General features: G+C 40.7%; 1 protein-coding gene across 13 annotated transcripts in view; it reads left to right on the top strand.

The window, feature by feature from the left end:
- LOC143021708 (muscle LIM protein Mlp84B-like) overlaps positions 1 to 12,500 on the top strand; it is a 101,885-nt gene that overhangs the window by 64,127 nt on the left and 25,258 nt on the right. For 9 of the 13 annotated variants that reach the window (XM_076179364.1, XM_076179359.1, XM_076179363.1 and 6 more), the window contains exons 9-16: positions 1,381 to 1,519; positions 1,666 to 1,844; positions 3,763 to 4,095; positions 4,396 to 4,537; positions 7,412 to 7,590; positions 9,352 to 9,511; positions 11,668 to 11,858; positions 12,091 to 12,397. In XM_076179364.1, coding sequence (XP_076035479.1) covers positions 1,381 to 1,519; positions 1,666 to 1,844; positions 3,763 to 4,095; positions 4,396 to 4,537; positions 7,412 to 7,590; positions 9,352 to 9,511; positions 11,668 to 11,858; positions 12,091 to 12,397 — 1,630 coding nt within the window. The remainder of the gene's footprint in view (positions 1 to 1,380; positions 1,520 to 1,665; positions 1,845 to 3,762; positions 4,096 to 4,395; positions 4,538 to 7,411; positions 7,591 to 9,351; positions 9,512 to 11,667; positions 11,859 to 12,090; positions 12,398 to 12,500) is intronic. The other 4 variants (XM_076179369.1, XM_076179367.1, XM_076179365.1 and 1 more) reach the window with 1 other exon arrangement.

The raw sequence follows: 12,500 nt of genomic DNA, 5'->3' as shown, positions 1-12,500 counted from the left end.
ACTCAACGACCTAAACATACGAGCATAAGAATGAAGGAGATTGCAAGAGACCATAAGGTCTACACTAGACATTTCCATGTCGATTACCATTTAACCAACCTGGCTTATCCGAAGTTAAACAAACTAGCCACACTAAAACAAGCTAACCAACCTGACCTATCCAAACCTATCTTGACCTGGCCAACCTGACCTGTCCGAAGCTAACTTAACCTAACCAACCTGATTTATCCGAAGATAAACAAATCAACCTCACCAAAACAACCTAACCAACCTCACCTATGCAGACCTAACTTAACCCAAACCTTGTAATCTTTCCAAACTTGACTTGACCTAACCAACATGACCTATCCGAAGATAAACAAATCAGCTTCACTAAAATAACCTAACCAACTTGACATATTCGAATCTAACCTAACCTAACCTAACCTAAGTGAGGATGTGAGGCCACTCAAAGGTAACTTCAAGGATGACCTGTAATCCCAAGAAGGGTTCCAAGGGTGAGACCTAAGGATGGTCCTCAAGAATTATAACATTCCTCCGAAGTCCCTGGAGGTCGGCTGTCTCCAGCAATCCCTTCAGCAAGATCTGTGATCTAATAGAGGTATTCAAATGGATCAAGGGTTTTAACAAAGATGCAGGCAAGGTCATCATATTAAGACAACAGGGCAGGCCTTGTAGTAATAGATTTAAATTAGACAATTTTAGGTGGAAGGAAATCGACAAGAATTGGTTTACCAAGAGAGTGGTTAACGACTGGAATAGACTTAGTAACAATGTAGTGAGTGCTGAGACAATTTTCTTTTTTAAAGAGAAGGTTAGATAACTTTATGAGTAGGGATGACAGGTGTTAATGGACATGGAAATACCTAGTGTAGTCCTAATGGCCCCTTACAGTTCCCCCATCCTTATGTTCTCATGTTTTTAAGAAAAACATCATAAATTTTGTTCTGGTTGATAACACACAATTCTTTTCACCTAAAGGATACATTTTGGACTTCAGGGATTTTTAAAGAGTGAAGTCGCTTTCATGTCTGAGGCTCATCAACCGGCCGATTAAAATCGTCTGTCGCTCTTAAGAACAAATCTTATGACGTGGGGGATGACGTAGAAGTTCTTGATTCTATGATAGCAAGAAGGGGTTCTCTTAGCTGAACCAAAAGGACAGGGGCGTTTGAAAGATTCATTGAAATGAGCCCTTTGGCTGTGCGATGACGGGGGAGGTGGGGAGGGGAAGGGGGCGCACAAAAAATAACCTTTTGACAGCTTAGATAAACATAACAAACAACTGTCGCCAATTATTGGGATCAACATTTCAAGCACGAGCTACGAAACGGAGACGTCTCGTCTCCTGACCTGACTTGACCTTGTTTGACCCCGCAGGGGCGGCGAGGGTATGCCGGGCGTGAACCCTGCATCAGCAGTCCTGGACGTGTCGGTGATCAGAGCTGCTCCTGGAGAAGGCTGCCCCCGATGTGGCGGCAAGGTCTTCATGGCTGAGGAGATGAACGCCAGAGGAAGGGTAAGTTCGCAAGAGGTTCTTCAGGAGTCTCGTGACGAAGTTTCTCCGAAGTCCAAACCAGTGACGAAGTGTCCATAACGACCAGTGTCGACACATGAACAATGGACAATATTTTTTATTTTATCTTATATTTTCTTTTTCCTCAGTCTTGGCACAAGCGTTGCTTCAACTGCTGTTACTGTCATCGTCCGCTTGACTCAATGGTTGGATGTGATGCTCCTGACGGAGAGATCTACTGCAAGCTCTGCTACGCCAAGAAGTACGGCCCCAAGGGCTACGGCTTCGCGGCTGGCAGTGGTGGTGTTCTGACCGCTGAGAATATTTCGTAAGTATGTGTTGGGGGGACGGAGAGGGGGGGTCGCCGATTTAATGAAGCGGCCTTGCTGTGGATGTGCTGTGTCCTGTGACACTGCTTCTGATCCAGGGCAGTGGATAGGGTGCAGGGATGACCCGTCATCTGGGAGGTGCTAAGATGGGAGGGAGGGTGGAGGGGTGTAGAGTGTTTTCGGGGATGGAATGGGTGAGAATGGTTTTATGCCTTGTCCTTTTTGGCTACCTCCCTGGTAAGGGGGAAGAAGCCTTGGTATATGTATGTATGTATGTATGTGTTCCTAAAGGCGCTACCACACTGGGCTTCCACGGGCTTCACCAGCGCCGACAGTTGAGAATTCGTTGGAGCAAAAAAAGACTTTGGTGACAATATTTCATTTTCTAAATTTCTAAATATCAAATTATCTTTCCCTCATATATACATAGTAAAGCTGAATGATGAACTAGGAGATTGTAAACTTATACGAATGTTAGACATACTATTGAGATGTTCTTAGAGAAGTCTAGATTTCTGTAAGCGAAGTCATATTCAAGTTATTCTAATGGTGGTTAGAGATAAGATGTAAGAGAAAAGATATCCCAGTGTGATAGCCCCATCATGGAGGGACAAGGGAACGGTATGGACGGAGGAAGCAATGCTAAAACATGATGCAATGGAAGACCAAACCAACTATGGGTCGACTGCCCTATAACGAAGTCATGGCATGAAATGTTAATTAAGTGATAAATACATTAATAAGAATAGATGAATAAATAAATAAATAAATAAATAAATGAAAATGAATGAAAAAGGATAGTCATTGGCTGCTTAGCCGTCAAACAGAAATTGATAAGCTTCAGCTATGTTGCATGTGGTGACAGTTGCAGTCGGAGTTTTCATGTTTTATATACGATGTGGTCTTCTTGATAGTCCATCAAGTCTTATGGTCAATGACATTCGATATTTTATGAAGGTGGGTAGTTTTGAAAAAAAAAAAAAAAATAATAATAAATAAATTAATCAAGATAAATAGAATTGTAAAAAAAAGGTCACATGGTATGCATGGATGAGCATTAAGCTCAAGTTAAGCTTCGATTACGTAGGACTGACGATCTACCGAAATCCGTGATTAAGACCTCTCAGCCTAAGATCAAACTGAGACACAGGTGACACAGGCGACGCAGCACAGAGCAAAGGCAGACTGAACTGAAGCACAGTTTGAACTTCTCTCTCACTTGATATGCTTCTAGATGTACTACCTCAGTATTTCAAGTAAGAGAGACGTTTAAACTGTATTTCTGCAACAGATCTAACTTGTGGCATCTGTCTCAGTTTGCGCTTAGGCTTAGTTATTCCCATTCTACATACGGTCAAATAACGTTGTCAAAGGAAATAGAACTCTCGTCTGTTCACGCTCTGTAGGCAAAAGATGCCTATTGGTCCATAATATCTTCAATCTTTCATCCAAAAGCGATCAGCCATCTGATTGGCTAATATATAGGTTCCAATTTTTATAACGAAACTGGATAGAGTTTAGATCGGTATGATGTATTTCCTTTATTTCTATTTGTCCCTTTATCTATATATCAGTTAATTATTTCCTTTATCACAAGCCTAGTCATGGGGTAAGTGGTCATCCATGAAAATCATATGCGGACATTAGTGTTCTGGTGAGTGGGAGGGTGTTAATTTCTCAGACTATTCACTAAAAGACAATAAAATTATTATATAGGATGACTATTAAAGATTGATAAATCCTAAAAAACAAAACTGTCACTTTACTTTCCAAGTCTTGGGAACCTACTCCGGAGGATGAAAAGTCCCTAAATAAATTACGTAAATTAATTAATGCGCGACTAAGCTTAAATTCCATTTAAAGAAAAAAAAAAAAAAAAAAAAAAAACCGTACTATCCATCTCTATTTTATCTACAGCACCGGCGATGAGATGGAGTCCATCAAGGCACTCAAGACCAGAACCGAAACCTCGAAGTTGGATGTCTCCAAGATCCAGGCCGAAGAGGGTAAGGGTTGCCCACGATGTGGTGGTAAGGTCTTCATGGCAGAAGAGATGCACGCTCGGGGCAGGTCGTGGCATAAGCGCTGCTACAGCTGCTGCCATTGTCACCGCCCACTCGACTCGATGGTGGGCTGCGACGCTCCCGACAACGAGATCTACTGCAAGCTCTGCTACGCCAAGAAGTACGGCCCTAAGGGCTACGGCTTCGCGGCCGGTGGTGGTGGCGTCTTGACTGCCGAGAACATTCCGTAAGTATTGTGCGTGCGTCCCTGATAAGAGAAAATAAGGAGATAATGCTACAGGTTCAGATATATCACATGAAGTGCTCCTCGCTGACTCACAAGGTGACGAATCTCAAATTCAAGGTCTGCGAGGCCGCAAATTGCAAAAATTCGCGAATAACAAGCTCGCGAATTGCGAGACTCGTGAGTTCGCAAACCGCGAGGTCGCGGATAACAAAGTCGCAAATGGCAAGACATGTGAGTTCGCGAACTGCGAGATCACGATCTAATGAATTCGGTGCTATAAGTTCTTCTCTTGCTCTGCAGTGGTGGTAACAGGGAAACTGGAGGCATCTCCGCTGCTTCAGGAGCCATTGACACTATGTCCATCCTGGCTGCTGAGGGTGAAGGATGTCCAAGATGTGGAGGAAAGGTCTTCAGTGCTGAGGAGAAATTGTCCAGAGCAAGGGTGAGTACTGATGAAGTTGAGGAAGAAAGGTAACAGGCATGGGGTAATTGATGATCAGTGGCATCAACGGAAGGAGGCTTGTCCGTGGGGAGTGGTTAATGGGCCCAATCAAAGCCCAATGTACAATATTTTTTTCATTATACATTTGTATTACAAGGACAGTTAGGTCTTCTTGACTTGGCGAACGAACACGCCTCAATCCCCACTGAAGGGTTTCGAGGGTTGCATTATAAATAGATAGCAACGACCACCTCTATCAATCCTCGACACTCAGTAATGCATCAGTTCATACTTAGCAAAGTACTTAGTAAGGTAGTGGTTAGGCAGTGAGGTTTTTTTACATTAAAATGTCCCCTTTTGAGTGTGAAGAGACAGTCATAGGTCTCAAGACTTGAATGAAATCCAAATACGAGAAGTTGGGGAAGGAGATGTGGCATGTAATGAGAAGAATAGTGGATATCGTAATGGGAAAGGGAGGAAGGAAGGGAGGAAGGAAGGGAGGAAGGAAGGGAGGGAGGGAGGGAGGGAGGAAGGGAGGAAGAGGCAATCTTAATATGATTCTTAAATTTGAATACAAGTTCCTGGAACTGAGGCGGCCAATCTGGTGAATCATCACAAAACTCTTTCTAATTCATTGATATCGTTTACGAAGTTGGAAAATACTGTTATCTATTCAGTACACCGCAACAAAATCTTTACTAATTTTTGTATATCTTGAATGAGATTGGAGAAGCGGGAAGGATTTATATAGATCCAGTGTAAAGTTACATAACTTTCAAGTGCTCATATGCTCATTGAGGTGAAAGGATTCCTGGTATAAACCCGGCGGATCATTGAAGAACATTTTCTAATTTTCCAAAGACATTGATTATATCAATGAACGTTATTTCTGAATTACCAAGACATGGAAGTCCCTGAATATCACTTGAGTCCATCTTCACGGAACCATTTGAAAACTGTCAACAACATTACTGAGGTTTCTAGTGGAGTTCTGAAGGACTCGGTTTTGGGTCCCTTGTTGTTTCTTTATTTATATAAACTACTAGGTCAGGAGAAAAAGCCGAGATTCTTCAGGAGGATCTTACCAACTTGTTCACATGGTCGGTGAAATGGCAAATGGACTTAAATATTTATCTCAAAATGCAACGTGTTAAGCGTAGGTTTACACAGCCTAGACAACATGTATAGCTTAAATAACAATTTTTAGAGAAAACTAAGTGTGAGAAAGGCTAGGGAGTTTTAGTGAGTCCTGAACTTAAATCCAGCAAACAGTGCATTAGTGCCAATAGAGCTAACAGAGCATTAGGTTTCATTGCTAAGACGGTTACAAATAAAAGTGCATAGGTAATTATCAAGCTATATCTTGCTTTAGACCCATCCTTTACTATACGGTACAGCTTTGGTCTCCGTACTATAGAATGGATATCAATTTACTGGAATCGTCACAGAGGAGACTGACTAAAATGATACATGGGCTCAGAAATTTACTTACTAGGGCAGGTTTAGGCACTTTAGCTTACAATCTCTCGAAAGACGAAGAGTGTAGGGTGGTCCAATAGCGTTGTTCAAGTGGATCAAAGGTTTAAACAAGGGCGACGCAAACAAGATCATCGCATTAAAACAACAGGACAGGACTCGCAGTAATGGCTTTAAATTGGACAAATTTAGATTTAATAAGTTAAATAGATAAAAACTTGTTTACCAATAGAGTGGTCAACGAACGGAATAGACTTAGTAACCAAGTAGTGAGCGCTGAAACTATCGGCTGTTGAAAAAGTTAGACAACTTTATGGATGGGGATGACTGGTGGTAATGGACGAGGAACTGCCTAGTGTAGGTCTTATGGTCTCTTGCAGTATCCTTTAATCTCATGTTCTTATGTTTCCAATTAACGTACCTTCGAAGTAATTATCTAACTTGTTACTTATAAAGGAATTCTGGGTAGCCTAAGATTACATCTAAGAACCTAATCTAACTTGTTGTCAACTTCGATGAGGATCCTAGGGAACAAGGGTGAAGATGGGAAAGTGTAGTTTTCTAGATTATCTTTTATTTTTTTTTCATACCTAGAATATACGTTCCTGTGTGGCGAAAACGTATAGCTTAGTTTATAGACAATATTTATTAAAATGATCTACAACGCGAACCGTATAAAGATGTTACTGGGCACGTTACAGCTCCCAGTTTGATATCCAGCAGCCTTTATACAGACATACATATATATATATATATATATATATATATATATATATATATATATATATATATATGCAAAGTAGACCACTTGGAAAAAGAAACTAACGAAGCAGAGCGTTTTCGTATATTACATCTTCAGTGCAAAAAGTCTTTTTCGTACTGAAGATGTAATATACGAAAGCGCTCTGCTTCGTTACTTTCTTTTTCCAAGTGGTCTACTAAGTGGACACACGTACCCATGTTCTTATTAGTATATATATATATATATATATATATATATATATATATATATATATATATATATATATAAATGTATATATATATGAATATATATATATATATATATATATATATATATATATGTGTGTGTGTGTGTGTGTGTGTGTGTGTGTGTGTGTGTGTGTGTGTGTGTGTGTGTGTGTGTATTTAAACAATGACTCGTTATTTACCACTATAAGATCGTAATTGATTGTGCTGCCCGTAACAAATTAGTGAACGTTGAAACAATTGTTTGTTTTAAGAGAAGACTAGATAACTTTGTGGATAGGGATGGTAGGTGGTAAGGGACATGGAACTACGGCCTTACGGCCTCTTGCAGTCTTCCATTCTTATGTTCTTATGGTGTGCCACTTTCTGACACCAGTGCCATATCTGACACCTCCCTGACCCCCTCTACAGAAGTGGCACAAGCGTTGCTTCAACTGCTGTGAATGCCACCGCCCTCTCGACTCGATGGTCGCCTGCGATGGGCCTGACAGCGAGGTCTACTGCAAGCTCTGCTACGCCAAGAAATACGGCCCCAAGGGCTACGGCTTCGCGGCCGGCGCTGGCGGCGTCCTCTTCCCGGAGAACATCAGGTAAGAAATGTGGAACCTACGCCAGGGGGCGTTGAGTAGCTGAGGCCGAAGCCGTCACCTTTTGCTCTAATATGCGCTTTAGGGACTGTTGGTGCAGGTAACAACAGTCACTACTGGGGATTGGAAAGAAGTGCGGGACTCGAACCTACAACCGGATGGGACATTGAATGAGTGGGATGTAGTAAGCGAACACAGTTGCTGGTAGTAAGGCTTTAGAAGTACGTATGTTTACACTCTGTAGGGATCGCATGGCGCCTTAATCAAACAACACAAAGGACACAATTAACTAACAGGATTTGTGTTCTGGTAATTAAACCTGTTCCATCTACGAATTAGAATGGCAATTGCCAACAGAATGGTCAGAGTATCAAGTGAGTATGGAACTATGATCTAATATACAAGGTTTCTCTTGCTGAAGCTATCCAAGTACATAGACGCAGAATACAAACTCTAAACTATCTATACATCCCAGAATGAATGATGAAGGGACAAAAGGACAGCTTATCCCATGGAGTGCCATTTAAAATTTAGAGGTTGAATTCTGCGTCTGTGTACTTGGAAAAATATTCAACAAGCAAAACGTGTTATATTTAATCAAGGTTACATCCTCAGATGGTGTCTACTCTGTCTATTTTATTTATTTACACAAAGACATCTTCTCCCTTATGAGGGAGGTAGTTTGCCAAAGCATGCAAGTACTCTCCACCCATCTTACATCTACTTGTTTTTCCTCGTGGATAAGGGTCCATCGCAGCCCACTGTTTGGAGCAAAAGTTCTTTACAAAATCAATTTCCAAGAAAGAAAGAAATAAAATAAAGAAAGAAAAATTTAACCCACGTTCACAGGAATGTAAAAATATGCTTTGTAAAAAGAGAAAACTTAGACAAAAAAGCTATTGAGCTATAACTTTTCTGTAAGATTTCGTGGTAATTCAATATCTGTCGTCGATCAGATAACATAGTATCTGAAATTTATCACAAGTTCTTTATTACTATTTTTTCTTTCAATGAAATTCGACAAATTACTAAAAGTGTGATGGTAGACGTGGGTGGTGGTTATGGTTATTCCACAGATGTTTACCTAATTGGTTACTCACCACGGTTATGTTAGTGTGTTACTTGTCCCTTTAATCACCGTTGGTGCAATTGGCTCAAAGTTGACCTTTTTAAGGCCATATTACCCCGCTCATGCTTATTCTACAATTTGGTTACAATAAAAAGATTTACAATGAAACTATTTTCTTTTGGGATTGTAGACTAAATGTAAAATGATACTAACACTTTACAAAATGTCTTTGCTCATTTACTACATGAATATTTCGTCAAGTGTGTGTGTATTTTGATTAGGTCACCCCCTTTATAAGGGGCAGAAGGGGATTTGGTATGTAGTGACTTTGAAAAAGATCACATTAATTTAATTTGATAGACAAATAAGCACCCAAATTAAACAATTAATAGATAACCGAATAAAGAAGACCAATAAACAAATAAATGAAGAGGTTGATAAAAAGGATAAGAGCAAATATATAAAAATAAGATAAAACAAAACGATAACACAAAAAAAAATGTAAACGATAAAAAAGCAAAGAAAGCAAGACGAAACATGACTTGGAAAAAAGTAGAAGAGAGAGAGAGAGAGAGAGAGAGAGAGAGAGAGAGAGAGAGAGAGAGAGAGAGAGAGAGAGAGAGAGAGAGAGAGAGAGAGAGAATGAAATGAAGAATAAATAGATAATACCTTTCTTACATGTTTCCCCCGTTCAGCGGTTTGGACGAAGACGACCAGCCGATTCTGGAGAGCAGCACCAACCCGGCCTTCACCGTCCTGGACGTTACCAAGATCAAGGCCAAGGAGGGCCAGTCCAGGTGCCCAAGGTGCGGGGGCGCCGTCTTCCAGGCAGAGGCCGTTCCAGTCAAAGGCAAAGTAAGTACACCAGCGCTTCTATCCTTGTGGACAATACATTTCTCCCTCCCTCCCTCCCTCCCCCTCTCTCTCTCTCTCCCTCTCTCTCTGTGTGTCCCTCTCTCCCTCTGAATCTTCCCCCCCTCTCTCTCTTACGCTCTCTTTCTCTCTCTTTCTCACACTCATTCTTTCTTTCTTTCTCTTTTTCTCTTTCTCTCTCCGTCTCTCTCTCTCTCTCATTCTCTTTATTTTTCTCCCTCTTTCTCTTTCTCTCTCTTTCTCTTCTTTACTCTTTCTTTAACTTTCTTTATCATTTTCTCTTTCTATCATTATCTTTCTCTTACTTTCTCTCTTTTTATTTCACTCTTCTTTCTCCCTTTCTCTCTGTCTCTTTCATTCTCTTCCCCTCTTTCCCTCTCTCTCTTTCGCTGTATTTCATTCTTTCTCTTTCTCTTTTTCTTTCTTTTTTATCATTCTTTTCTCATTCTCCCTTTCTCTTTCCCTTTTTATATTTCTTCCTCTCATTCATCCTTTTTCTTTATTTCTTTTTTGTCTTTCTCTTTTTCTCTTACTTTTTCTCTTTCTCTGTGTGTGTAGGTGTGTTTGTGGGTTAATATATGTGTATATATATTTATATACATATATATACACATATTTATATACATATATATATATATATATACTGTATATGTATATATACACATATATATACACATATATACAGTATATATATATATATACAGTATATATATATACATATATATATATATATATATATATATGCGTGTATGTATGTATATGTATATACATATATATATATATATAATGTATGTATATATATATATACATATATACATATTTACATATAAATACAAACATATATATATATATATATATATATATATACATATTATATATATATATATATACATACATACATATATACATATATATATATATATATACATATATATACATATATATATATATATATATACATACATATATATACATATATATATATATATGTACATATATATATGTATATATACATATATATAAATATATATAAATATATATAAAACAGCTTAAACGTTGATAGCCTGAATATACTGAATACAAACAAAACACCTCATTAATTACGACCAAAATACACAGAACTTACACCCCGGCATGTACAAAACACAAAAGACAGAAATAAGTAACTCTCAGAATACACAGAATACATTTCCTACACTTATAAAGGCTACGTTTCTCCTTTTATTAAACCTTCTTGAAACCTTACAATAATTCCCAAATGCCTCGCCCACATGGCACGCCATAATCGCACCCTGACACACCCTAACGACACCATGGCACGCCCTAATGACATCCTAACAACACCATGACACACCCTAATTACTCCCTGGTACACTCTAATGACAACCTGGCACGCTCAAATGACACCCTGTCACACCCTTATGACACCTTGACACGCCTTAGTGACACCTTGATACATTTTAATGACACCCTAACACACCCTAATGACACCCTGGCACGCTCAAATGACACCCTGGCACACCCTAATGACATCTTAACACGCCCTAGTGACACCTTGGTACATTTTAATGACACCCTAACACACCCTAATCACACCCTGGCACGCCCTAATGACACCTTGGCACACCCTAATGACATCTTGACACGCCCTAGTGACACCTTGGTACATTTTATTGACACCCTAACGCACCCTAATGACACCCTGGCACGCCCTAATGACACCCTGGCACACCCTAATGACATCTTGACACGCCCTAGTGACACCTTGGTACATTTTATTGACACCCTAACGCACCCTAATGACACCCTGGCACGCCCTAATGACACCCTGGCACACCCTAATGACATCTTGACACGCCCTAGTGACACCTTGATACATTTTAATGACACCCTAACACACCCTAATGACAACCTGGCACGCTCTAATGACACCCTGGCACACCCTAATGACATCTTGACACGCCCTAGTGACACCTTGTTACATTTTAATGACACCCTAACGCACCCTAATGACACCCTGGCACGCCCTAATGACACCGTGGCACACCCTAATGACATCTTGACACGCCCTGGTGACACCTTGGTACATTTTAATGACACCCTGGCACACCCTAATGACACCTTGGCCTGCCCTACAGGAGTGGCACAGGAGCTGCTACAACTGCTGCGAGTGCCACCGCCCTCTGGACGCCATGGTCGGCTGCGACGCTCCTGACGGCGAGATCTACTGCCGAGGGTGCTACGCCAAGCGCCACGGCCCCAAGGGCTACGGCTACGGTCACTGCCCTGCCCTCGTTTCCCTGGGCACGGATGATGGAACCCCTGTTCCGTAAGTGGCACACATACACACACACACGTTGATATGTTAATGCAATTTGCTGGCAATAATCAGTTTGATAGAAGAAACTTGTTAGATACTCAGAAATGGATGATAATTTGTACATTTCATTATTTACTTCCTGGCCTGGCATGGGTCAGGTTTGGATGTCTGCAAGATGTCCAGACAAGAAGAGCTAAAAACAAATCTTTTGACTCTAACTCCTTCTCCTTCTCCTCCACAGGAGTGACATCAGGCAGTTCGGCTTTGGCCTCAAAGGTGCTGGTAAGGACTGGGTTCCCCCCATCCCCCACAACCCTGACATGGAGAAGAGGCGTGCGCAGATGCAGGAGCTGGCAAGGATGAAGATGGAACATATGAAGATGCAACAGCAACACCAAAATGAAGAAGGAGTAACGGTAGGTGGGGGGGTACCTCTCCCCGTCCGAAGTGGTCCCGCAGGACAAGAATATCTTAAATCTATCATTGAGCCTCCCAAGCTTATGCCTGTAGGCTCAGGCGAAATCCCAATACCAAGGGGCTTCGATCAGGTACGTACACGACACTTCAGGAAGGATAGTTACCAATTGTATCTAGTTCAGTCACTTTGATCAAGTCGTCACTCCCGTCATTCCACAAAAAATAATAATAATG

The sequence above is a fragment of the Oratosquilla oratoria genome, chromosome 42 (assembly GCF_046742065.1).
Source record: "Oratosquilla oratoria isolate Oo_2021 chromosome 42, ASM4674206v1, whole genome shotgun sequence".
In the NCBI taxonomy this organism is placed as follows: Eukaryota; Metazoa; Arthropoda; class Malacostraca; order Stomatopoda; family Squillidae; genus Oratosquilla; species Oratosquilla oratoria.
This window is presented reverse-complemented; position numbering and strand designations above follow the sequence as displayed.